Source organism: Felis catus, chromosome B4 (genome assembly GCF_018350175.1).
Source record: "Felis catus isolate Fca126 chromosome B4, F.catus_Fca126_mat1.0, whole genome shotgun sequence".
In the NCBI taxonomy this organism is placed as follows: domain Eukaryota; kingdom Metazoa; phylum Chordata; class Mammalia; order Carnivora; family Felidae; genus Felis; species Felis catus.
This window is the reverse complement of record NC_058374.1, coordinates 83,069,770-83,097,729: the sequence shown is the minus strand read 5'-3', so window position 1 is coordinate 83,097,729 and position 27,960 is coordinate 83,069,770. Positions and strand designations below refer to the sequence as shown.

At 39.4% G+C, this 27,960-nt stretch overlaps 1 protein-coding gene across 2 annotated transcripts; it reads left to right on the top strand.

The window, feature by feature from the left end:
- Positions 1–1,257: 1,257 nt before the first annotated feature.
- Positions 1,258–22,460, top strand: PTGES3 (prostaglandin E synthase 3). Of its 2 annotated transcripts, XM_003988916.6 has the most exons (8): positions 1,264–1,595; positions 16,576–16,689; positions 16,836–16,905; positions 17,404–17,502; positions 18,060–18,149; positions 20,061–20,123; positions 20,966–20,990; positions 21,303–22,460. In XM_003988916.6, coding segments are annotated over exons 1-8 (483 nt in total). In that variant the 5' UTR covers positions 1,264–1,593; the 3' UTR covers positions 21,323–22,460. The 2 variants fall into 2 exon arrangements, with proteins under 2 accessions (XP_044917885.1, XP_003988965.1); XM_045061950.1 differs by lacking the exon at positions 20,061–20,123 and having other exon boundaries at positions 1,258–1,595.
- The last annotated feature ends 5,500 nt before the right edge of the window (positions 22,461–27,960 follow it).

Sequence of the window (27,960 nt, the reverse complement as noted above, 5' to 3'; positions counted from 1 at the left end):
GCGCGGCTCCAACTCACAGACTGTGAGATCATGACCTGAGCGGAAGTCGGATGCTCAACCGACTGAGCCACCCAGGCGCCCCCGGGATTAATTTTTCTTAACAAGGCCTGTCCTAATACTTCCAGTCAATATCGACCTCTCCTCCTTCTATGCTCCCATTACTTTTTGTACTTCCATTATAGCACTCAATAATCTTGACTTGTGTATTTTGCTTTCCCCAACAGGCAGTAGACTTCTTAAAAATCACAGTACTTGAGAGCTGGGATTTAACAACCCTCTTAAACGAGGTTTGAGATTTGAGCAGTGTCCAATGTCTATAGTTCCCCAACCCTGCCATGCCCAGCATAGACCACCAAGTCCTTAACGCTACGAAGCCAGTATTTTCCAAAATGTCTTGACACTTAAACTTCCTTTGTATTCCAACTAGCAGTGCACTGATGTATTTGTCCCTTACTCCACTGTTAAGTGGCCTTCTACAATAGGCAGTAAGTACTGTTTTCATTCTCTTGGTTACTATCCCTCATTACAGCCCAACCACGTTCAAGGGACAAAGCGGCAGTTCAAGAGATAATGGCTGAAAACAGATGGGTAACCTTCTCCCCCTAATGATGTGCCTGAAGACAAGGAGTGTCCTCATCTCATCTCCCCATTCCCACAAACTTCGACTCTCCACTGACAAACCCCCCCCGTCTCACCTATAGGCCTAATTATCTCAAAACAAGGGCAAATGCCCTCCCCAAACGACAAACGTTTCTCCTCAACCAAGACCTCAGATTGCCGCTGCCCCTGGATAAGAGTCTCCAACCCCTGGGGAAGCAGAGAAAAATGGCCAGGTGCACCCAGCTCTCGATTCTGAAGTTAGCCTTTTCCCGCAAATATCACGAGCACAGGCTTTTCATATCTTTTTTGCGAGAGAATGTTTCCTCAGTGGACTGGCTTACTCCCTCAAGAGTAACCAATCTGTTTCACTTTTCAAGTCTCCCGACTTGGCCTCCCTCCGCTTCGGCCTTCCTCCTGCTGTCAACACAGCCGTTTCTCCCGGAGATCGCCCAACGCGCGTGGCCAGGCGGTTAGGGCGGCCAACGGTTTTCTAACGCGAGGGGGGAGCGCGGGAGGAGAGGCGGGAACCCGCCGGACCGAAGGGAGCAGACGCAGGGCGGGGCCAGAGCTAGGAAGGATCGCGAAGGAGCTGGGAGGCCCCGCCCTTTCCGTAGATATCTCTAGAAAACCGCGCAGGAGCCCGAAAACAAAGAGTGCGCACGCGCGGCGGCAGGGCCCGGGCATTTTGCTGCGTCACCAGCCGCCGCCCGGCCTCACCACCCCTCGCTCGCACGCACGCACGTTCATTTTCCGTCCTCGCGCCCCTTTTCCTACACTTTCCTCTTCTCCCCGATCGGAGGAGCCGCTCTCTCCGCGCGGTGCATTCTGGGGACCCAGGTCGAGCCCGCCGCCACCGTCGCCTGAGGGAAGCGAGAAGAGGCCGCGACCGGGAAGAAAACGCCGGAGTCGCCACCGGAGTAGAGTCGATTGCCCAGCAGCTGCCGCCGGAGAGGCCCGCCCACCCGTTCGCCCGTCCCCCCTGCCCCGTTCACGATGTGAGTGCGACACCCCGCCGAAGGAAGGTCGCCCCGGAGGGAGGCCGAGGCCGCGCAGGGGGCTGCCGGGAAGCACCCCCCCCAACCCCCCGCTTTCGACCCCCTCGGCTTTCTCCCTTCTGTGGCGGCAGTCGTTCTTTCTTGTGGTGGGAGGTCCAGTATCCTTGTTCCGGTTACCGTTGGCGGGTGGAGGACATTTTTCCTCCAGATGCCCGCTTTCCCCACCTCGGAACGGTTCCTCGCCTTCCCCGCGCCGGAAATCCCACTTTTCCTCCTTTGCCAGTCCCGGTTACTCTAACTCCGTAACTTAGCCTTAGGCCTTACTCTTCTGTGAGTTTTCTGCCGTGCGGGCTTTCTGAAGGCGCGGGGCCTCCTGGATAGCCACTTCGCTTTTGGGGCAGTCTGGTTCTGCCCCTCGGTGATGTTGGGACCAGGCCCTGGGCCAAGTGCACCTGTGGTGGGTGCTACCAGAAGGCTGGCGGTGCTCCCCGCAGAGCACCACGCGGCCTTCCGCCGTGAGCGACAGTACTGCTAGGCAACTGCGGGGAGGTCACACCGTCCCCACAACTTATTTTCCTTTCCGGGGTCGTGATTTCTTGGGTATGGACGTTTCCAGGCCTCCTAACTCCCAATCCCTTGAAAGGGGGGAAGCTTGCCAAAACTCACCCTTGTCCATGGCGCGAGGAGTTAGCCTTGAGCAGGTCGTTCCGCACGTGTCGAGTGGAAAGATACTTGTGGACGTTTTCAGTGTTCTACATTAAACTTGAGGCGAGGTTGCATTATCCTATTTTAATTAAGATTGAAATAGGTATGTAATTGCCTTTTTGTTGCCTTTAAGAGCTTACATTTATTTACGTTGAGGTGACAAGGATTTTTTTTTTTTTTTAAGAATTTTAGTTTGATGATGGTAAAGAAAAACCTTAGTGATTTTTTTTTAAACCTAATAAAATTTATTTTATTTTTGGTACTAACTGCTCCCTGAAAGATACGTACAGAGAGTGATTGAAAGGTAACAAGTTTAATTCCTGTGAAAAGTAACGCACTTTCAAAGGGTTACTTAATGATACTGATGATGATTCTATTGGGTTAAAGGATACACTGCTGTTGGTTAATGATGGAGAGCAAGCCTCGGGAACACAGTATTACTGTGTAAAGGGGACATCTAGAATTTTGGAAGGGTTGCCCCTCCCCATTGGTATTCAATATAATATCTTAATCTGTGTAAAGTAGCTTTCACTTTTCTCTGGAAAGCTTTATTCCAAAAAATGTAGCAGGATTGTTAGTCTTAAGGTGCCTTTTATATTTTGAAACTCACTGAGGAAATAAATGCTTAGGTAAGCTGCCAACTGTTAATAGACTAATGTAGCCAAACAAAATACCTTTTCACTAAGAAATATGTTTAAAATAATTTGAAATATACTTTTGGGAGGTCACATGAAATAGTTAGAGACGTTAAGTAAATAAATTGAAACCTCAGATGAAAAGTGTAACAGTCAGTATTCCAAAAAGCAGTCTAAGTTACAAGAATGCTTTCAACCTGAGTGTTTTGAAGAGACCACATAAATCTCCTTTTTAAAATAAATGCCATCTTGCAAATTTAGGAGATCTTGTTGAACTAATTGTATTCAACAAACTTACTGTTTTCAAGAGGAGTATTATGAATCTGTTATTTGAGTTAGAAAAAGCCTTCAATGGGTCTTCCAGTCCTGGGAAGAACCTGACTTATTGATAAGGATCCATTTGTTGATGTTTGATATAAACATTTAAAAATTTTTTTTAAGTTTATGTATTTGTTGAAGTAATTTCTACCCCCCAGCTTGGGGCCTGAACTCAACACCCTGAAATCAAGAGTCATTCATTCGCATGTTCTGAACATGATATAAACATTATTTTAGATGTGGAGAGAGACTTTTACGTCTGGATATTTTAAGAGTTTTAAGGTCTGTTTTTTTTTTTTTTTTTTTTCTCACTTGAATACTCTTTAGTAGTGATTGTCTAGGTACATTTTTTTTTTAATCAGGTTCTTAAGGTTTAATCTAATAGTTCACATAAAAACTCAACCTGATTTTCGAGAAGGCTGAGATTTTAAGACTTCTCTCCTTCAAACTAGGGTGGGGGAGAAGGGAGGTGTGCTAGTTAATCGTTACTGCTTTTTTTTTTTTTTTTAAGCTATTGTAGTTCTAATTCTAATTTGAACTCAGTAACCATAGATAGAAAGTAAAATGGTTTTTAAAGGAAAGGTTTTTGTTTTTATTTAAGTTTTTTGTTCTTCTTTTTTAGTAATCTCTAACACCCAACGTGGGGCTCGAACTCAGGACTCGGATATCAAAGAGTCCCATGCTCCTCCAACAGAGCCAGACAGGAGTCCCTGTTTTATTCAGTTTTGAGCTATTTGAAGTCGTTCTTTCAGTGGTCTTATACTTGAATTAATAAATTGTCCAGAAACATATTGTGACTGTCTCTAACATTGGTTGAAATCTTGAATACTTTGCCATCATTCAACTTTATAGAATTGAGTCCTAAAAACAAAATCATTAGTCTTTCTTTAGCTTCCAACATAAATGGTAATAGTGAGCATATGCTGTATGGTTAATTTCTGTAGTTAAGGAAGAGTAACTGATGATGGTTTTTGTTCAGTGTTGATTTCTTAACCACTGTAACCTAGCAACTGGATTTTCTTTTTCTTTTTCTTTTTTTTTTTTTTTTTTCTGTGCTTAGTTAGACTTTAACTAGAAAGCAGTAGAAACTGGAAGGGATAAATCAGTGCAGACCAGTATGTACTGTTAATTAAGATTCCCATGTTTAATTGTATTTTCTGTTTTAAAATCTTGAAGCTATTATCATTTTGAGGTCTTAAGTGGTAGTGATTGTCACTTTTCAGGAAAAAATACTTTTGTGATATGAACTATTCAGAATTAGCCTCTAGCCCTTAAATTTTTACAATACTTTATCAGAGTTCTTAAATTGAAGATTGTTGCACCTAGTGTATTTTATTACAGAAATGCAATGTGTGTTGTAGTAAACTTTGTATTATTTACTCTGTAGATTGGCACTGATAGATTTTAAATTGAGGTGACTTCTCTGCTTCACCAGGACACATTTGAACTTCTGGTTTTTCAGGAAAATGCCAATTACTTTAATTTTTTTTTTTAACGTTTATTTATTTTTGAGACAGAGAGACAGAGCATGAATGGGGGAGGGTCAGAGAGAGAGGGAGACACAGAATCTGAAACAGGCTCCAGGCTCTGAGCGGTCAGCACAGAGCCCGACGCGGGGATCGAACTCACGGACCACAAGATCATGACCTGAGCCCAAGTCCGACGCTTAACCGACTGAGCCACCCAGGCGCCCCACCAATTACTTTAAATATTACCTTGAGCAGTAGTATGAACTCCTTCATATTGTAGTCCAAAGTCAAAATGTGCTATTAGGGATTTTCTGTGCAGTAGTTAATCTTCACATGTTGTCATACTTTATTGCTATAAAGTGTTTTCTTTGGGCCCTTTCTAACTCAGCATTTTAATTATCTTTGTGTATTGAAAGGATCTAAGTCACAGACAGGTGTTCTTAAAATTTTTAATATGTATTAAGTTCCAGGATCTAGTTTTTCAAATACTAATTCACACAGTGCTAATTAGTATGAGGAACTGTCCCAAATAGGATTGGAACTCAGGATTTCTGACAGAAGCCTTATTTTTTCCACTTTACAAAAAGGGAGAATAATTTTCCAGGTGAAACTTTTAATTTCCAAAGAAATAACTATATCTGTAGTTTTGTTAACATCGTCTAAATTGTTTGTTAAACCTGTGTCACTTCTTGACATATGATTGTGGAGCCCCAAGGCTCTGAAATTTGTGACGGAGGCAGTGAGACATTGACCTTGTTTGAATTTTATTTGTATGAAGAAAAATTGTTGTGTTTGCTTTGAGGATGTTTAAAGTGATGTGTGCACAGAAGTAGGAATGTACGAAGGTTGGAGTTGAAGAAAGGCACTAAGTTTATCAGGGGAAATCCTGTCTCTAAGAACAGCTTTCTTTCATTTTTTTATTTTAATTTTTTAAGTTATATATTTATTTTTATTAAAAAAATTTTTTTTAATGTTCATTTTTTGAGAGAGGGAGACAGAGCATGAGCCTGGGAGGGGCAGAGAGAGAGAGAGGGAGGGAGGGAGGGAGACACAGAATCTGAAGCAGGCTCCAGAGAGAGAGAGAGAGAGAGAGAGAAAGAGAAAGAGAGAATATGAATCTGAAGCAGGCTCCAGGCTCTGAGCTGTCAGCACAGAGCCCATGTGGGGCTCGAACTCAACCATGAGATCATGATCTGAGCCGAAGTCACTTAACTGACTGAGCCACCCAGGTACCCCAAGTTTATTTTTTATTTTGAGAGAGAGAATGCCCAGCGGGCTCCACACTGTTAGCACAGAGCACAACATGGGGTTCAAACTCCAGAACTGTGACATCATGACCTGAGCCAATGTCAATAGTTGGACTGAACCCACTGAGCCACCCCTCACTTTTTTGTTTTAGAGTAGGAATTACCAAATAAAGGAACTAGTATAGAGGTTTCACAAGTGTTCTTGGTTTGCCCCTTTTTTGTCTTAGTAGGGTGTGTGTGTGTGTTTATGGTGTTGCTGGCCAAAAGGAATAACAGTTCTGTTTATTAGGTAGCTAGGTCCAAACAACTTGTAATTTGCCTAACAGCCTAGTTAGTAGTCTTTCAAAAACTAATCCACGAAAGTTGAAATAAGTAGCTTCTTTTATAATCACCATTTAGTAATGGAATATGTATGTGTTTTGGGCATGTGTACCTTTTTTCCCCCCCAATGTCTATTTTTGAGACAGAGCATGAGTGAGCGGGGCAGGGGCAGAAGGAGAGAGGGACAGAGGATTCAAAGCAGGCTTCATGCATTGACAGCAGCGAGCCTGATGTGGGGCTCGAACTTCCAGACCTTGAGATTATGCCTTGAGCTGAAGTCAGATGCTCAACTGATTGAGCCACTCATGTGCCCCGGCACTGCATAACTTATACCTTGAAGTCAGATTGGATACTTCCATTTCCATTTCAATTTCTGTTTCCCACTGCTTTTTTTTTGTAGCCCCCCCCCCTTTATTAAATTATAGCAACCACCAGAAATACAACTGTGCAAAGATGAAGGTTAATGGAGAGGGATGTAGTGCAGTCTACCTTGAAACTGAACTACTTGGTGTCTTGAATGAGATTGAGTATCACTAAATTTTTCTCAAACTTAAAAGATCTTTCAGCAGCCCTCTTAAGTTTCTCATGGTGCCCTGATGCACCTTGGCACATAATTTGGAAGCCACAGGAGTAGCATGTGTATTCAGATCACCTTTCCAGAAAGTTTTACGTGGTGGTACAACTGATGTACAGATGATCTGAAAGTATGAGAAGCAGATCTTGGGGTTTCTTTGAGGAAAGACTATGTGTGTAAGAGACTGGTTTTAGACATTTGTAGACAGGGCTTTTGAGGGAGGAAAAACTGCTCCGTCTATAAACCTGGAACTACTTTTTTCCCTTTGTATAACAGAATTTCATGTTTCCATATCATTCCTCACTTACTACAAAGTGAAAAAGATTTACCACTGTCTTGATTCCCTTTTGCAAATGATAGACTAGTTTAAGCTAAGTTTAAAACTTAGTTTTAGAAAATCAGTAATTCTGAATTTTATAACGTCTTTTTGTTGCTGACTTTTTTCTTGATTTTAATGTTTTCATCTGTAATTTTTCTTGATATTTAAAGATACTTAGAGATGTATTAAAAAAAATGAGTGAATCTAGTCTTTAAGAAACTTCCTATTTAATAGAAATATGTTTACTCCTAAACCTAGAAGATATTTACTTGATTATTAAGCTCTAGTAAAAAGCTAGTTATTTGATTTCTGTTGTTTTATCTTAGAATTCAAAGTGATCTTTTAATTCAGACAAATAATCATGCTCCATTAACAAATTTATAAGGGGAAAAAAGAATAAACTTGTAAGGAAACTGTCATTAATTAGTTAAGTACAGTTGATCCTTGAATAACACTGGTTTGAACTCTGTGGGTCCACTTAGGTAGATTTTTTTTTACAATAAGTACAGTACTGTAAATGTATTTTTTTTTTTTTTAAGTTTATTTAGTTTGAGAGAGCACATGCAAGGGAGGGGCAGAGAGAGAATCCTAAGCAGGCTCTATGCTGACAGTGCAGGGCTCAATCCCATGAACTGTGAGGTCATGACCTGAGCTGAAATCAAGAGTCAGACACTTAACCCATTGAGCCACCCAGATACCCCATAAATATACATTATATATATATATATGTATATATGTATATATATACATATATACATATATATATACACACACACATATACACAGACACGTGTGTGTGTGTGTGTGTGTGTGTATATATATACACACATATATATATTAATGTTTATTTTTGAGAGAGACAGAGTGTGAGCAGGGCAGGGGCAGAGAGAGAGGGAGACACAGAATCTGAAGCAGGCTCCAGGCTCTGAGCTGTCAGCACAGAGCCCGGCGTGGGGCTCGAACTCACAGTCCATGAGATCATGACCTGAGCTGAAGTTGGCCACTTAACCAACTGAGCCACCCAGGCGCCCCGTTTTTTTAAAAAAGTTTTTTTAATGTTTATTTTTTTTTTAATGTTTATTTTGAGAGAGAGAGAGAGACAAGAGCATGAGTGGGGGAGGGGCAGAAAGAGAGGGAGACAGAGAATCTGAAGCAAGCTTCAGGCTCTGAGCTGTCAGCACAGAGACTGACAGGGCTCAAACCCACGACTGTGAGATCATGACCTGAGTCGAAGTTGGACACTTAACTGAGCCACCCAGGTGCCCCTAATGTTTATTATTTTTGAGAGACAGAACAAGCAGGGGAGGAGCAGATAGAGATCTTGTGATTTTTCTTAACATTGTTTTTTCTCTAGCTTCTTTGTAAGAATACAGTGTATAATATATATAACATGCAAAGTATGTGTTACTTGTGAGGGTCTGATCAACAGTAGCTAAGTTTTAGGGGTCATAAGTTCTTGGATTTTCAACTGTGTAGAGGGTCCCTACTCCTGTGTTGTTTTTTAAAGCTCAGCTGTGCTGATAACCAGAAAATGTTATCTTTTTTTGTTTGTTTGCTTGGTTTTTGAGAACCTTGTCTTATGATATATTGCCTGTTTACACATTAATAAAGGCCACTAGTAACGGATCCGATCCCTTTACCCCCATATTTCTTAGGAGATTTTTGGACTAAATTTCATCTAACTCGAATGTAAGCTTTGTCTATTTTGCTCATTGCTCTGTCTCCAGAACAATTCCTAGCCCCATGCTTAATACATATTTATTTATTGAATAACATTCAAACTCTAAATGTATTTTAGCTGTTAGACTTGTCTACATGAGGCCATTTTTTTAAGTTTCAAGGAAGCAGCTCATCTCCTGCACAAGTGGAGGAGGGGCAGAGGAGAGAGAATCCCAGGCAGCCTCTTTCTCTCAGACCCAGCCTTCACCATCAAACTCTTCATGTAGCACCCCTACATGAGGTGCTTGATGGTGAGAGTTGAGCATAAAAGGGGTCTTTTACTAGTAGTCCTGTGTTCTGCTCTGTCACATTTGAACCAAATTCAGCTGTATCTGCTATAGATTAGAAAGTAGATCAGTGGTCAGTAGTTGAAAGATAAAGCTGATGAGAGCTACTTATAAATCAACTATCTGATTTTATATTCTGTTAATTGAGGCTTTGCTGTATTTTGGGAAACCTGGAAGAGAAGTACTACTAAATCAGTATATATTCTCCAAGTACATTTGACTTGTGAGTCCTTTATTTTGGGAATATTTATTTTGGGAATCGTTTATCGGTTATGTTTTGGATACACTGTCTTTCTTAATTGTGGGTAATTGCCATTAGGTTCCCCTTTAACTGATTCTGTCCTACCTCCTCTCCAACAGTTTTTTAAAATAAGTTTATTTATTTTGAGGGGCAGGGAGAGAATCCGAAGCAGGCTCTGGGCTGACAGGCACCCACTGTTTGATTGATTTCTTAATGAGACCATTAATTAAAGATAAAACAGATTAAAAATATTTTTGCCTATTGGGGCTCCTGGGTGGCTCAGTTGGTTAAAGGGTACAACTTGGGCTCCAGTCATGATCTCATAGTTCGTAAGTTTGAGTCCCACATTGGACTCTCTGCTTTTAGCACAGAGCCAACTTCAGATCCTCTGTCCCCTTCTCTTTGTGTCTCTCCCCTGTGCACACGCCCGTGCGCGTTTTCTCCCAAAAAATAATATATATTTGCCTATTTTATCATAAAGGTTATTGTTAATTAGCATCTTTGTATCACATTTTTCAGTTCCTTAGATACTTTTACAGAAGTAGAACTTTTTTTAAAAAATTGTCGTTATTGCTATTTTCTCCAGTACATTTGTCTATATGTTTTAACCAATTTTTTTTTAATGTTTATTTTTGAGAGAGTGCAAGTGGGGTAGGGGCAGAGAGAGGAAGAGGATTCCAAGTGGGTTCCGCACTGACAGCAGAGAGCCAGATGTGGGGCTGAAACTGGAACCTTGAGGAATGGTTTTATTTTGTTTTAAGTAGGGGATTATTTACATAGCATATGCAGAAGTGAAAAAAGTTTTTACATCCATAGGTATTTACTATTAAGGTGAACTGACAGACTTGGACAGTGGTTACAAGTTTTGTCAATGTTAGTATAAGGCTAGAGATCAATATAATTAGTTTATGAGCTAGTGTTCAAGCTAAACCTGCTCCTCTTTTGGTTACTAGAAAAAAAGGGATGTGAGTTTCACAGAAGATGAGCAGGATTTCAAAATCAAGCTCTCTTCCAGTTGAGTGAATATATGTGTTTTTTACTGGTTTTAGGTTACGTGTAGGGTCCCCTCTTGTATTTTTGATAGTTGAAATCAGGATTACCTAGTAAATGCTAAGCTTTGCAGACCACAAATATCTCTGTCCTACATGCTTGTTTTTATAACTCTTTAAAAATATAAAAACCATTTTTGGCTTCTGTGCCAACCCCTGGTTTAAATGATCATTTAATTTTGTTATTTGGAAAATGATTGTATTAGCTTGCTAGAGCTGCCATAACAAAGTACCAGAAATGGGATGACTGGGCCTCTTCTCCTGCGTCTTCACAAGCTCTTTCTTCTGTGTCCTAATCTTTTGTAAGGACACCAGTCATGTTAAATTTATGGCCCACCTTAAGATTTCATTTTAAAGATTCTCTTTCCAAACATATTAGTCACATTCTGAATTCTTAATGTGAATTTGAGGAAAAGAAAAAGATCTCTGGTTCCAGTGTCTTCAGTATGAACATATTAAAGAGTAGTGTACTACTTGATTTTTTATACAGCCATTGTAATAACCATGTCACCATTAGTGTGCTTGTCTAGAGTTTATTAAAATACTATTTGTAAAATGTTTTGGGAAAAGAATCATCCCATTAACTAAGTATAACACAATTTCAAAGTTAGACTGGGTTACACTTGAAACTAGTCCCTGCTAGAATCATTTAATAACTTTTTTTCTATGAAATTTATTGTCATTGGTTTCCATACAACACCCAGTGCTCATCCCAAAAGGTGCCCTCCTCAATACCCATCACCCACCCTCCCCTCCCTCCCACCCTCCATCAACCCTCAGTTCTCAGTTTTTTAAGAGTCTCTTGGGCTTTGGCTCTCTCCCTCTCTAACCTCTTTTTTTTTTTCTTCCACTCCCCCATGGACTTCTGTTAAGTTTCTCAGGATCCACATATGAGTGAAAACATATGGTATCTGTCTTTCTCTGTATGACTTATTTCACTTCCATTTCCATCCATGTTGCTACAAAAGGCCATATTTCATTCTTTCTCATTGCCACATAGTATTCCATTGTGTATGTAAACCACAATTTCTTTATCCATTCATCAGTTGATGGATATTCAGGCTCTTTCCATAATTTGGCTATTGTTGAGAGTGCTGCTATAAACATTGGGGTACAAGTGCCCCTATGCATCAGTACTCCTGTATTCCTTGGGTAAATTCCTAGCAGTGCTACTGCTGGGTCATAGGGAAGGTCTAACTTTTTTTTTTTTTTTTTTTTTTTTTTTTTTAAGTATAATGAAGAGGGGTGCCTGGGTGGCTCAGTTGGTTAAGTGTCTGTCTTTGGCTCAGGTCATGATCTCATGTTTCGTGAGTTCGAGCCCCACATTGGACTCTGTGCTGACAGCTCATAGCCTGGAGCCTGCTTCAGATTCTGTGGGTCCTTCTGTCTGCCTCTCCCCCAATCATGTTTTGTCTGTCTCAAAAAATGAATAAACCTTTAAAAAAAAAAAAAAGCATAATGAATATAATCCCCATCTACCTGTCATCCATTAAGTGCTTAGTAGGCCTTTGCCACATTGCTTTATTTATCCTCTTTTCCTTTTCCTGGAGTCTTTTTTTTTTTTTCTTCTTCTTTTCAAGTTTATTTTTGAGACAGCACGAGAGACCGTGTGAGCAGGGGAGGGGCAAAAAGAGGAGGAGACTGAGAATCCCAGGCAGCCTCCACACTGCCAGTATGGAGCCAGACACAGATTCCATGACAGCGTGAGATCATTACCTGAGATCATGACACTTAATCGACTGAGCCATGCAGGCGTCCCTCCTGAAGTCTTTTAAAGCAAACCCCATATACTTAAGTTTTCATCTTGAATGGACTCTCCCCCCCGCCCCCCCGTAAAAACAATGCCTTTCATGCCTAAAAAAACTAACAATGATTTTCATATTCTCTAATATCTAATACCCTGTCTGTATTTAGGTGGTCACAGTTTCAGTAATCTCTTTTTACGTTTAGGTCGGGCCGGGGGTGGGGGGGTTGCAGACCAGGTGCATAAATTGGATATGTTTTGTTTAATGTTTGTTTATTTTTGAGAGAGTGAGTGCAACTTGGGGAGGGGCAGAGAGAGAATCCCAAGTAAGCCCCTCGCTGTCCGCGCAGAGCCCGATTTGGGGCTCCATCTCATGAACTGTGAGATCATGCCTGACCTGAGCTGAAATCAAGAGTCATGCTTAACTGACTGAACAACTACTCAGGTGTCCCTCTACGTGTTTGATAACTCTTCGGTTTCTTTTAATCTAGAGCAGTCCCTTCTCTTCTTTATAGCATTGATTTAACAGTATTTTGGATTTCTCCCTTCCTCATTGTATCATTAAAAAAAATTTTTTTTCTCTTCTTATAGACTGGAATTAAGTTTTCTATGGAGTATATCATGTTGCATCAGATTAGGAGGTTGTAGGTCTGGTTGTCCCACTTTTAGTGATGCTGAATTCTTTATTAACTATTAATTGTAAATTCTTTATTAACTATTAATCTAATCTTTAAAAAATTTTTTTAATGTTTTTACTTTTTGAGACAGAGCATGTGTGGGGGAGGGGCAGAGAGAGGGAGACACAGAATCTAAAGCAGGCTCCAGGCTCTGAGCTGTCAGGACAGAGACTGACGTGGGGCTTGAACTCAACGTGAGATCATGACCTGAACTGAAGTCAGACGCTCAACCATCTGAGCCACTCAAGTGCCCCTAATCTAATCATTTTAATGGTTTCATCCGTTGATCATTGCCAAATCAGTTTAAAGGTTGCAAAATGGTGACACATGCCCCCCCCCCCCCCCCCGCAACTGTATTCCATTCCAAAGCTGAAATTTTATAAAGAAGTTTGCTTCTATGAACAGATATATCTATCCAGTTACCATGAATAAAGTTTCATAAAGAGAAAGAAGGAAAAATGCCTAATTCTTTTTCTGTTAACAGCCAATTTGTAGAGAGTTGGATCTGTAGCATCTTCTGGTAACCTAGAATTCTCATTGGCCAATGCAGGGAGACCCTTATTATTGCCTCTGGTTTTGACCTCATAGTTTTGTTTTGCTCTCCCCCACCCCCCAAGAGCCTGCAAGCGAGTTGGGGAGGGGCAGAGAGAGAAACCTAAACACGCTCCGTGCTGTCAGCGTGGAGCCCAATTCAGAGCTCAATCCCATGAACTATGAGGTCATGACCTGACCCAAAATCAAGAGTTGGATGCTCCGCTAACTGAACCACCCAGGTGCCCCATAACTGACCTCATAGTTTTTAATAGCTTCGTTTGCCCAAGATGTCCCAACCTCATCCCATCTTATGCCTGAGGTCAGTCATTTCTGTATAGGAAATCTGTTTCCTTTAGTTGGAAATAGTATTTTGGCACTGTGGTGTTCATTGCTCTGGATGATTTTCATTAGCGCTTTTTAAACATACTGTATGGTCACTTCAGTTTGAAAATCTGAACTTAGGGATATGCTTGGCTGGCTCAGTTGGTAGAGTGTGCGTGCAACTCTTGATCTCGGGTTGTAAGTTTGAGTCCCATGTTGGATGTAGAGATTATTTAATAAAATCTGTGAACCTAGTCATTTAAAAATTTATTAAGTTAGCAAATATTTTCAGTTAAAGACAGCATGTTGGGGCGCCTGGGTGGCTCAGTTGGTTGAGTGTCTGACTTCAGCTCATGTCATGATCTCATGGTTCATGAGTTCGAGCCCCACATCGGGCTCTCTGCTGTCCTTGCAGAGCCTGTTTCAGAACTCTGTCCCTCTCTCTCTCTGCCCCTTTCCTGCTCACACTCAAATACATATTTTTTTTAAATGTTAATCACAGAACACTGTTTTGGAAAGAAAATGAGCTAATAATAATGTGTGGTCTATTGTCACCTATTCATAAAACTCTCAATTTGTTAGCCATATTAACATAATACTAGAAGTTGTGATTCCTTAGTCCAACAGAAGTTTGGTTAGACTTTTCTTCTAAGGCATGTAAAAATCTGGTTTTTGTTTTTAATCTGTTGATAGATGCCTAAAGAAATAGCTTTACTCTTGCTGATTTGCTGGTATTTTTGGACTTTGAAAACTTCCATCCGTAATGACTATAACCTACTTCAGATCTGATATCAATATCCCAAAGTGGAATGTGACTAGTCAGATTTAACAGTTGTGTAAAAATGTTGATGAGCAGTTGGTTGCAACTTTTTATTTATTGGAGGGACTTTAAACTGCTACTCCTTAGGGTTGGGAATTTCAGCATTTGGAAACAAAACAGTTCCTTTCATTTGAGTTGATTTATGAGTAGTGTCTGAACATAACCATGATTAATAGTTTTTAACTTGTATCTTAGGTTTATAGAACAGTTCAAAAAAATACAAAGAATTCTGGTATAGCCAAATACTTCAGTTTTTAGATTATCAAAGCAGAACATGCTTGCTTTAAGAAAATAAGTGAAGGGGCGCCTGGGTGGCGCAGTCGGTTAAGCGTCCCGACTTCAGCCAGGTCACGATCTCGCGGTCCGTGAGTTCGAGCCCCGCGTTGGGCTCTGGGCTGACGGCTCAGAGCCTGGAGCCTGTTTCCGATTCTGTGTCTCCCTCTCTCTCTGCCCCTCCCCCGTTCATGCTCTGTCTCTCTCTGTCCCAAAAATAAATAAACGTTGAAAAAAAAAAATTTAAAAAAAAAAAAAAAGAAAATAAGTGAAACCATTGAGAATTATGTGGTTCTGCTTCCTTGCCCTCATTGTCTTTCTGGTTCATTCTGTAGAGGCAAATGTAGTTGGGGTCTGTGTGTGAATTCTAGGAATTTTTACACATATAAAGATGTTTGTCTAAATATTACAAAGAACAACTTTATTTTTTTTTTAAGTTTTATTTATTTTGAGACAGCGAACACAAGTGGGGAAGGGGGGGCAGGGGGAGAGAGAGAGAGAATTCCAAGTGGGCTCCATACTGTCAGCGCAGTACGCTGACATGGGGCTGAAATTCATGAACTGTGAGATCATGACCTGAACCAAAACTAAGAGTTGGGACGCCTAGCCGACTGAGCCACCCAAGTGCCCCATACAAAGAACAATTTGAAAGAAAAGTATTTACCACATACAGTCTTTATCTCCTATTAATCAACTATATTTGACTGCATTTGCTTCTAGCAGTTTTTTAAGCCTATTCTAAAACATAATTTTAATGGATGGATAGAGTTCTAAGCAGCTGACACCATGAAAAGGACAGGTACATTGCAGGAGACAGCAGAAGAATAATGAGGAAGCAAATACTCCAGGCTTCTTCTAGTATAGTATATATCCAATACATTTGTAGATTAGAAGATGAGGCTGTAAAGAAGCTTAATTCTTAAGTATCATTATTTAGAATCATAAAAGTTGGTTAAGAAAATTTGTTCCTCAAAAAAATGGTGGTTTGGTATAGTCAGAAATAAGCTACAGGTGAGAACTTTCTGGAGACAAACACTATCAGTTTTACCCACCCAGCCACTGCCATGCAAGTTGCTGGCATTGTAACATTGTAAGTAAAAATGTTGAATATGTATTTCAATATTTCAATTGACGGGAATATGTATTTCAATATTTCAATTGACGGTGCATCAGTTCTGTCTGATTTTTTAATTCTGTGACATTGACATTTAGTAGCCAGGCTCTAAAGGAGTAGCACATAAATTTTGACAGGGCTACCTAATGGTTAGCCCTATTGAGCATTGATTCATTTTTTAATTCCTTCATATTGTGAAATCAGTTATAGTTGTGTTTTAACTTGGAATGCAGTTGTTAAGAGTAAAGATGTAGGTGTTTAAGTTTATTTATTTAGTTTGAGAAAGAGCATGATCCCCTGTGAAAGTGGGAGAGGGGCAGAGAGGGAGAAAGAATCCCCAGGCAGCTCCACACTGTCAGTGCAGAGCCTGATGTGGGACTCCGACTTAGGTACGGTGAGATCATGACCTGAACTGAAGTCAGATGTTTAACCTACTGAGCCACTCACTTGCCCCTAAGGATGTAGTTTCTGTTTGAAATTATAATCTGTTTCCAAATAATCCGTCTTCTAATGGGAAAGAGAAATGTTACTTATGTACCAAAATTTTGGAGGTTATGTAAATACTCAGTTAATGAATTCCAGCTTAACTTTGTCTAATTTTATCTCTTTGTAGGCAGCCTGCTTCTGCAAAATGGTACGATCGAAGGGACTACGTCTTCATTGAATTTTGTGTTGAAGACAGTAAAGATGTTAATGTAAATTTTGAAAAATCCAAACTTACATTCAGGTAAATTACCATTTTACATCATTGGGTAAGAAGCTTATTTCAGACAACCAAGTAACTTTGGCTTGCTTGTTTTGTTTTCACTGAAGTTATTACTAATCTTTATCTCTTTGAAGAGGTTCATTTTTTTTTTTTTTTTTTTTACACAGTTGTCTTGGAGGAAGCGATAATTTTAAACATTTAAATGAAATTGATCTTTTTCACTGTATTGATCCAAATGTAAGTAGTCTTAAGGCTTTAATTCCAGTTTAAATCATGAAGAAATGGACATACATCAAGTACTCTTTTTAGCAGTAACCAGTAATTGTTTTTCTTAACAGTTCAGAGGCTATCTAGAGATTTATATTTTCGCAATATTTCCCCTTTGAACTACTTTTCTGCAGCCCCCTTTTGTTCTTGCTGTCACTGTTCTTTAGGCTTGTCTTAGTCTAGTCTTTTAGAATTTTTAAACTATTCTGTATGTACCATATTTAGTCAAAAAAATTTTTTTACTTGATTTTTTTTAAGGCTTTATTTTATTCACCGTGTGCAGGGAGGGAAAATTTTTTTGCAATTTGGATAGCTAATGAAATGTTTAGTAAGCTAGGGGATGTTTCTTTGCCTTTAGAGAAAATGTAGAGAAAAAAATTAGAGTTGAGGAATGACAAGCTACTTTTCTATTCTGTAGTGATACTGGAGAGATAAGTGGTGTGATAGTGCTTTTGTTTTTGTTTTTAGGATTCCAAGCATAAAAGAACGGACAGATCAATTTTATGTTGTTTACGAAAAGGCGAATCTGGCCAGTCATGGCCAAGGTTAACAAAAGAAAGGGCAAAGGTATGTTTCTTTTCTTGGGGGAGTTTAACATTTTTAAGTAATAAAAGACACATTTGTTTCCCATGAGGAATATTATGTTTTTATTTCCTAGTTAAGTGTTATTAAAGTCTTGTATTCTTACAGGTTTTTTTCCTTGGTGTTTTTTAGTTTTAACTTAAAACCAAGTATGGTCAGAAGGTGGTCAGTCCCTAGATGCAGAACTTTTGCTGAATTCAAGAGGCAGATTTTGCCTAGAATCTAAAAGTTACATATCACAGAGGAGCATACTTGGTGCTACAAAAAAAAGTCCATTGTGCCTGAGAGTAGTTCCTACCAATGAGTTTTGTTTTTGTTTCTAACGGTTAGGATTGTTTAACAATTGTGAAAGAAGCTTCGTGAAACTATTTTTGCTAGTACTGCATTTGACTTTTGATTTTGCTAGTCTGTTCTTTTGTGTGTGTGTGTTAGTTCCATGCCTCACTAATACGAACCCACAGTTCAAGCAATGAAGTCTTAAGGTACATACCAATAAGTGTAAGTTAAGCTAATCATAGGGTGATGTTTGTATTGATCTGTAGCTTAACTGGCTTAGTGTGGACTTCAATAATTGGAAAGACTGGGAGGATGATTCAGATGAAGACATGTCTAATTTTGATCGTTTCTCTGAGGTAAGTTCTTGTAAATGGCATTTTCCACCTCCCTCTCTGTACATTTCTGTGTGAATTTAATTTGGTTTTAAAGCCCCTAGTGGTATTTTAAGACCTGCATTATTTTACTTTCAAGGTCATTCTGCAGCAAAACCAAGTAAGATCTTAAAAATGGTCATTTAATCCTGAAGTTTAACATCGTATAATTTTTTTAAAAATTAGTGGTAAGTTCTAAAGTTGATGTATAAAGACAAAAAATAAACTGTACAATCCATGCACAATATAGCTAGTTTCTATTCTAAACTGATTTTTTTAGGAGCGTGGATTGGTTTGCATTTTGGAGCCATGTAATATGAATATAAACCTTTAAACACAAAAATGGTAGTGAGATGTGCATGATAAGTGGTGTGTAAAGATGTTTTAGTTAGCACAACCAAGGAAAGAATTTAAATACATATTGCCAAAGGCTAAAGGGGCAAAATCATTGATTTCCCTTTGGATAGAATAAACCTTGTGAAGTCAGGTTTTAATTGACTAGATTTTGTTATGTTTCTTTGAAAACTAAGAGCTAAAATAGGAGTAAATATCTAGTGTCATGTTTGCAACTACTTAACATCTTACATGGTTCTGGCACCTTGATTTCAAATTAAAGAGGAAAAAGAAGATGGGGCAATTCTTTCCAGCTGTGCTATCCCCATTTCTTACCTGTAGTAATTGGGGCCGCCATTTCGCCCAGCTGTGCATGTCACAGCTTAACACTATTACTATTCTTTTACTGCCTGTTTCCAGTATAACATTAGCGGCCATCTTTTTTTTTTTTTTTAACCTCTTGAATAGCTCTTGAATGTATTTATTAAGTTCATCCTATTTCTATTGCCATTGTATCTTCAACACTTAATATTGTATTTGGCACGTTTTGAGCATTTTTCTTGCTCAAAGAAACTTAACCAAAGTGTTCAACAGTGCTATCAGACGTAGGGAGACTCTTTAATAGTTACTCATATTATTTAAGACTAGATTGCCCAGAACTTTTACACTGAGCAATTTGGTGATTAGGGATCTTTTAAAGGCACCTTTTAACTGTAAAGTGCAGGTAAGCGTAGATTTTAGAAGTTTTAAATTTTGTGTATAAAGTTGTATTTGGTTATTGAATTTTTTAATTTTAGGAGATTTATAGAAAAGTTGTAGCTTGGGAAGATAGGTCCCTCCCCATCTGTTAATAGTTTAGTTTTGGGTTATATGTACTTTTTTAAATAATACACTGCTTACTTTATGATCAGAAACAACTAAATAGGAAATTAGTACTTCATGTAAGTATGTTGTTATTAGTCCCAATGTTTTGTATGTCTACAAGAGTACTTACATATGCAAGTGTATTTTCTCCATAGTATGTATCTTTTATTTCAAGAATCATGTTTCTTTTCTGTTTTTAACTTTTATTGCTGTTTAGTCTTTGGTTCAGTGTTCAGGTCTTTTATACAACCTAATCATCCTGAAGGACTTTATTTTAAATCATTTATTGGTTCTTCACAATATTTAAAACTGTAGTGAGAATACCATAAATACACATGCCACTTAGCTTAAGATACAAAGCTTTAGAACTACAAATGAATCCCATTCTTTTCCTTAGGCACCAGAGGTAAGCACTATTTAGGATTTCAGTGTTTAATTTCTATATCATACATAAATAACTTGCTGGATAAGTTTTAATAATTTCACTTTTCTTCAGTGAGAACTTAGTCTTAACTTCCCTACAAGTTGTCAGGATTTTATAATTTACTTTTTCCAGAAAGGAAGGTACTTAACATTTGTTTTGCTTTTTTTATTGGTGAAAATCTATGACAGACTTAAGGTTTATTCTGGAGCTTGCAACCTAATAATTAGGGCTTAATTTAACATCATTTTTAAAACTAATTTTTACACTTCAAATAGATGATGAACAACATGGGTGGTGATGAGGATGTAGATTTACCAGAAGTAGATGGAGCAGATGATGTAAGTCTATAAATTCTTTTCTCTGTTTACTTAAATAGTAAGAAACAATGTATTTATAGGTTGTTTTATGTAGATTTAGGATTGCTTTTTTGCCACTTCTTGTTGGGTTGTATCTCTCAGAAATACAGGGAAAAGCAGATTTTAAAATGTGCTAGTTTTTGAAGGATAGGTACCTACCAGGAAACTGGTGTCCCATGGGCCATTCTTAAGGGACCAGATTTCAAGAGAATGACTGCATCGTATACCTTATTCAATTAAGAATTAATTTAGGGATTATTTTGACAGAGTTAAACAGGTTTTGCAGCAGAATTGGTCAGAAACTAGAGTAAATAGATGGACATTGTGAATCTATAAGAAGGATAAACTGGATCACTCTTCTCAACATTCCGCTCTGGCATCCTGCTAACATCTTCAAGAAAGTTGTTGAGTATAGTTTGAAAAATGTTTAGACAATTCAGCAGCTAGGTTTGGAGTTCTTTGTCTTCTATCAGTCCAGTGGTCTTCGCAGTGAGCTATTTCCCTGTTACACTGAATGCCAAGAGAGAAGTGAAATTCATTTTATACTAAAATTCAGTCTACCCGACAGGAAGGGATTTAAAGGGTGAGCACCAATTCCCACCAAAAGGCACACATCTTACAGGAAGATAGATCCTCAGCTGTACATCTGTTCATCTTCAGTGAACCTATTCTTAAGTCCAGTGATTAAATTCATAAGCTTGATATAACCACATATCTTTGCTACTTTAGTAAAAGTACAGTGCTTCAGCTTTTTAAGGCAAACTGTTCAGTTAGCAAAGGAATGTTTGATCAACTTGGTAACTTTCAAAATTCTTCTTCTGCAGGATTCACAAGACAGTGATGATGAAAGTAAGTATCTTTGTAAAAAGTATGTTTTACAGTGATATTTCACATCAAAGACAAAACTCTGAAAATAGAGACATTAACTTCTTTATAATTCTTGAGAGAAAAATTATTTTTTCATGGCCTATAATAGCCAAAGCAGAAATTTGAATGCTTTGAGATTTACATTTAGAAAAGGCAAAAAATAATAAAAAGACAATTCCCTAGGAAAGTATTAACTCTGTTGACTGCTTTTTTTTTTTTTTTTTTTTTTTTTGATAAGACTTTGAAGTTGATTGTTCCCTTGTACTTCATACTAATCTTTTTAAAATCTTTCAGAAATGCCAGATCTGGAGTAAGGAATGTTGTCATCACCGGATTTTGAGAAAGAAAAATAACTTCTCTGCAAGATTTCATAATTGAGAGAATTCCTGAGTTGATAGCTCTAAAGGCAGATGCTGTATTTGCCTCCTTTAACCCATTTTTCAACCTGTTTGTTTTTTTAAGGCTTCACTAAGGGTTGATATGTACCATTGTATGGGGCAGTTTTAAGTCAGCTAAGGCAATAACCTTATGCATGAACTTTTCCCAGACTTCCATGATGCTGTTGAGGTCCTAGACAATTGATACAGCAGTTGTGATAAATAAAAACATTTCACCTCAGTCTCCTTTACTTCATAACATAGATACTGACATGATAGGAAACTCTTGGCTTAGAAGAAAGAACTAAATTTTAGATTTTAGAACATGGACTCAAAAGTGGCTGATGAAACAAATTGGTTGATACCTTAAACTGGTAACTTGTTGTTCTTCTGGTATATCCTCCAGGATTATTCCACTGAAGTTTTATTTTTCAAAAAATTTACTTCACATTATTGTAAGTGATCACTTGTCAGTGTTCCAGATGTATCTTAGCTAAAACTAGTGAATGCCCTAACTTAGATGGTTTTGAAGCCTGTACATTTGGTATTGTTTGACCCTTAAACTTTTACATCTCTTAGCATGGAGGACGAAGAAAGGCTGTACATTGTTGCTTGAGAGTCTGTACATTTAGACCAAATTGTATTTGCACTGTCAGTATGGCAAATGAGTGAAAAAAATGTTAATACACTATTGGATTTTTTATTTCTTTTTTTGATTCAGCTTGTCCCAGGCTGAAAACCTCAATTTATGTTCATGACAGTGGGGATTTTTTTTTTAATGTCTACCTACATTCTTTCTAATAAACTGTTGGAAGACTTTTTGGCTGTCCTTTTAAGTGTCTGGTTTACTGTAATTTCATGTATTACCATTTACTGGAATGGAGTTTTTATTTTTATTTGAGGAAGAATTGGGAATATTCCTCTGTTTGGAAAAAAAGAGGCTTGCTGTAATGTCGCAGGAAACCTTTTAAAAGTGGATCTGTAATAGCAAATTGTAGATGCACTTTGCAGCAGTTGGAAAAGAAAGTGTTGTGATTTGATTGAAATAAAACTAAATGTGTTGTCCTCCTGTAAATCTTTGAGCTTCTGCATTTGGCAGTTTTTATTCCCTCTAACTTCTGTGTATTTGTCATAGCATAGAAATGCTTCCTATATCAGTACTTTATGTCTTACATTAAGGACCTGTGTTACAGACAGTTTTAAGTGCTGGGGATACAAAGACAATCCTTCAGGTACTTGCTGTGCTCAGGGAGTCACAGGCTAGACAAGAGCACAAACAACAAAATCTTGATAAATGGGAAGTGTGCCATAATAGGTTTGCATGGGACATTATGGTGATTTAGAAGGGAAAACATTTTTTCCTTCCCCTGTTGAGTATATGACTTCAGAGTGATATTCACAACCATTTTCTTGAAATGGTACAGCTAGAAAAATCATCTACTTTCCAGGAGGTCTGGGCATAACACTTGAAATTCAACTCTATTTTATTATATTATAGAAGTATAACATGGGTTCTGGTCCTGTTAAGGGAATGCAGTTTTTATTATCTTTAAGTAGGCTCTATGCCCAGTGTGGAGCCCAACATGGGGCTTGAACTTGGAACCCTGAAGTTGAGTCAGATGCTTAATGGACTAAGCCAGGTAGGTACCTCTAGTCCTTTTAAATTATTGTTTTAAACTTGGTCGCATTTGTCTGGAGTATGCCAAAGGTATTAGTGTGATTGATAAGTAGAGTGTAGTTTTTAGCTTCAGGGGGAAATTTTTTTGAAGTTAAACCTTTCTATTTTTAGTATAGTTCTCTTGCAAAACATTTTGTGTATCAGTTCTAGAAGTTAAAGATTCATTAAGGGTTCTGGTGGTTTTATTGCCAGCCATTGAGCTATAGAAATAAAGTATAGCTTGATGGGTTTCTGACTGTGTCCTGTCTCCTAAGATTTTCTAAATTTAATTAAATTTATTTTGTGTTCAAACACTTGAACCTATTCAAGTGTTTCATTAATCCCTTTTGCTCAGTCAGGTACCAAGCCTTACGGATGGCATCTGATCCCTCTAACTCCAGTATTTCTGGCTGAAAGGTGAATCAATAGGTCAAAACGTGAGAAATATTATCGCATCTGAATTGTAGTTAGTATTGCTTTAGAGAAAATTATTGGGGAGAGGATCACTTGAGTGAGTTTTTAAGTTTGGCATCTGTTCCCATAGTTTTTGTCCATTTTGACATGTGATAAAGGTGCTTATATTCAACTTTCTACAAAAAAAAAAAAAATAATCCATTGATTTTTGAGAGAGCACAAGCAGGGGAGGGGGGAGAGAGAGAGAGAGAGACTGAGAATCCAGAATCTGAAGCAGGCTCCAGGCTCTCCGCTGTCAGCACAGAGCCTGATGTGGGGCTCCAATTTGTGAACCATGAGATCATGACCTGAGCCAAAGCCAGATGCTTAACTGACTGAGCCACCTCAACTTTATACTGTGAAGTTCCCTCCAAGGAAGGGAAGGAAGGCAATTAGTTGTTATAATTGCATGAAGGTTTTATCTACCAATTTAGTTTGGGCTAGTTTTAGTTTCTTCTGTTTGATGGGGATTTTTTTTTTCATTAAAAATTTTTATTTTTGAGAGTGTGTGAGTGGGGGAGGAACAGAGAGAGGGAGACAAAGAATCTGAAAGCAGGCTCCAGGCTCCAAGCTGTCAACAGAGTCTGATGCGGGCCTCGAACCCAAGGACCGTGAGATCATGACCTGAGCCATCCAGGTGACCCCCCCCCCCCCCCCCCCCGCCTTTTAAATATTTTTAGAGAGCACAAGTTGGGGAGAGGGGTAGAGGGAGAGAGAGAATCTTAAGCAGGCTCCACACTCAGCTTGAAGCGCAATGCAGGGCTTGATCGTACAGATAATGGGAGAGGCAGAGAAAGGGAGACAATCTGAACCAGCTTCCAGGCTCTCCGCTTCGAGCTATCGCACAGAGCCCGACAGGGGGGTTGCACCCGTGAACGGTGTATGAGATCATAATCTGAGCGAAAGCTGACTACTCTACCAACTGAGCCACCACCCAAGCTCTCCTAGCAGTCTTCTAAAGTGGAAAATCATGTCACTTATAAGTTTTATTGTCCTGTCTGAATAATTTGTTAATGTGAAGAACCTATCCATAAGTGTAGCCCAAATATTTCAGCTTGAGTCCAGTGACCTTCACTTCCGTTGTCCGTCCAGCAACCTATTTCCATGGCTATATGTAGTAATGACCAAAGTTCAGGAGTGAGAGTACTATAAAGCTGCCTCTGCTACAAGTGTAACAGCTTTGTCCCTTAACCGCCGTTCTTTGTTCTCACAAGTAATAAGCCTCACAACTCTATAGAGTTGGATCCTTCTATTTCTCTGTGGTCATCTCAAACCCAGTGGTTCTCAACATACCAAAATCATGGGGCTTTGTGATAATGTGGATTCCTAGGTCCCAATGCTAGATAGGCATGTAGGCATGTAGGTCCATGTGGGGGCCAGGAATTTGCACTTTAACTGATACTTGAGGTCAGTGATTCTTGAGGTGTGATCCCTGGACTTAGCAGGAGTCTCCCTAAGAACTTGTTAGAAATATAAACAAATTCTGAGCCCCTAAACAGGTCTACTGAGTCAAACAGGATAGAGGCCAGTGATCTTTTTTATTTTTAAAAAAATTTTTTTAACATTTATTCATTTTTCAGGGACAGAGTGTGAGTGGGGGAGGGGCAGAGGGGGACACAGAATCTGAATCAGGCTCCAGGCTCTGAGCTGTCAGCACAGGGCCCAATGCAGGGCTCAAACTCACAAACCGTGAGATCCTGACTTGAGCTGAAGTCGGGCACTTAACCGACTGAGCCACCCAAGCGCCCCCAGTGATCTTTTTTAAGTCATCTAGGTGATATGTGCCAAAATTTGACAACCACTGTTTTTTGTTTGTTCAGTTTTAAAATATTTTAAAGAGTGTGAGCAGGGGAGGACAGAGAGAAAGATACAGAAATCTGAAGCAGGCTCCAGGCTCCAAGCTGTCAGCACAGAGCCTAACATGGGGCTCAAACTTAAGAACTGTGAGATCATGACCTGAGCCAAAATCTGGCGCTTAACCAACTGAGCGATCCAGGTGCCCCCAGAATCTGCATTTTAGATCTAAAACTGGTTGTTGGGGAGACGGTGGTTCAGCTCAAGTCATGATTTTGCGGTTCATGAGTTTGAGCCCCACATTGGGCTTACTGCTGTCAGCACAGAGCCCACTTTGAATCCTCTGTCCCCCTTTCTCTGCACCTCCCCTGCTTGTGCTCTCACAGAAATAAACATTTAAAAAATAAAATACAGGTTCTGAATCAGTTTATGCTGCAGGTATATCAGCTCTGTTCAGTGAGACTTACTGATGAAGGAAATATTCTATACGTTTATTGTCTGATAGAGTAGCTACTAGCCACATAGTTATAATCTGAAACGTGGCTAGTGTGGCTGACAAACTGATTTTTAATTTTAGTGAATTTAACCTCACCCCATATGGTTATAGTGGATAGTGTAGTTTTGGTGATTCTGATGCTGGTGATAGCTGGCCCACTTGTTAAAACAATTCATTAATCAAATTCTAACCAAATGCTATGGGGAAATCCTTCCTTCCAAGCATGATGTAAAATGTAAAAGCTATAAAAGAAAAGTTAACAAATCTGACATTAAAATTAACATAGGGAGGGTGCCTGGGTGGCTCAGTCGGTTAAGCGTCCGACTTCTGCTCAGGTCATGATCTCGCCGTCTGTGAGTTCGAGCCCCGCGTGCGGCTCTGTGCTGACAGCTCAGAGCCCGGAGCCTGTTTCAGATTCTGTGTCTCCCTCTCGCTGACCCTCCCCTGCTCATGCTGTGTCTCTATCTCAAAAATAAATGAAACGTTAAAAAAAAATTTTAAAAAATAACAGGTTGGGGCACCTGGCTGGCTCGGTCGGTAGAGCATGTGACTCTTGATCTCAGATTTGTAAGTTCGATCCCCACATTGGGTGTAGAGATTACTTAAAAATAAAATATTTAAAAAAACAAAACAGGTCAAAAGCTATTAGGTTAAAGGATAAGTGCTGTACTAGAAAATATTTAACTTTTTTTTTTTTTTTTTAACATTTATTTATTTTTGAGACAAAGAGCATGAATGGGGGAGGGTCAGAGAGAGAGGGAGACACAGAATCCAAAACAGGCTCCGGGCTCTGAGCTGTCAGCACAGAGCCCAATGCGGGGCTCAAACCCACGGACCGCAAGATCATGACCTGAGCCGAAGTAGGACGCTTAACCGACTGAGCTACCCAGGTGCCCCTTAACGACCTTTAACAAATATTTGAAGAGCGTGCGACTTCGGCTCAGGTCATGATCTCGCGGTTTGTGAGTTCGAGCCCCGCGTCAGGCTCTGCTGACAGCTCAGAGCCTGGAGCCTGCTTCGGATTCTGTGTCTCTCTCTCTCCTTCAAAAATAAACATTAACAAAACATAAATTTAAGGGGTGCCTGGGTGGCTCAGTCGATTGAGCATCCAACTTCTGCCCAGGTCATGATCTTGCGGGAGTTTGAGCGCTGCATTAGCCCCGCATTCGGATCCTGTGTCTCCCTTTCTCTTTGTGCCCCTCCCCTGCTCGTGCTCTGTCTTGGTCTCTCAAAAATGAATAAGTGTTTAAAAAAATTTTTTTAACATAATTTAAGCCAACATTTCTAGGAATTTATGGAAGAAGTATTAGTGCACACTGTGTACAAGATTTATTTTTCATTCATTATTGCATGTAATAGCCATTTGAAACAATCCAAGTGACCATTAATGGGGTAAAATAAATTATTACATGTTCTTAGGGCATTATGTGCAGTCATAATCAATAAAATAGATGTATTGGGGCTTCTGGCTGGCTCAGTTGGTACAGCAAGTGATTCTTGATCTTGGGGTTGTGAGTTTGAGCCCCAAGTTAAAGAAAAGAGTAAATGTACTGACACAAGGTTCTGCAAAACAAAGGTCATAAAACTTAATTTTTCTGGGGGCACCTGGGCTAAGTCAGTAGAGCATGTGACTCTTGCTCTCAGGGTTGTAAGTTTGAGCCCCACGTTGGGTGTAGAGGTTACTGAAAAAGCGGCTCCTGGCTGTCTCAGTCAGAAGAGCTTGTGACTATTGATCTTGGGGTTGTTAGTTCAAGCCCCACATTGTGTATGGAGATTACTTAAAAATGAAATCTTTAAAAAAAAATTACTAAATGAAAATAAAAGTTTTCTGCAGTGTGCTTCCACTAAGGTTTAAAAAGATGCAAGGGTGGGGGGTGGTATATAAAGTTCTATGTGTAAGGAATTGGATCGAAAGTGAATGGGGTATATGCAAAACTTTTAGTAAGAAAGGGGAAGTGTGATTTTGGGGGTAATTGTACTGTTGGAAGGATTTATTTCCTGTGTATCAAGAATATGTTCATGGGGCGCCTGGGTGGCGCAGTCGGTTAAGCGTCCGACTTCAGCCAGGTCACGATCTCGCGGTCCGTGAGTTCGAGCCCCGCGTCGGGCTCTGGGCTGATGGCTCAGAGCCTGGAGCCTGTTTCCGATTCTGTGTCTCCCTCTCTCTCTGCCCCT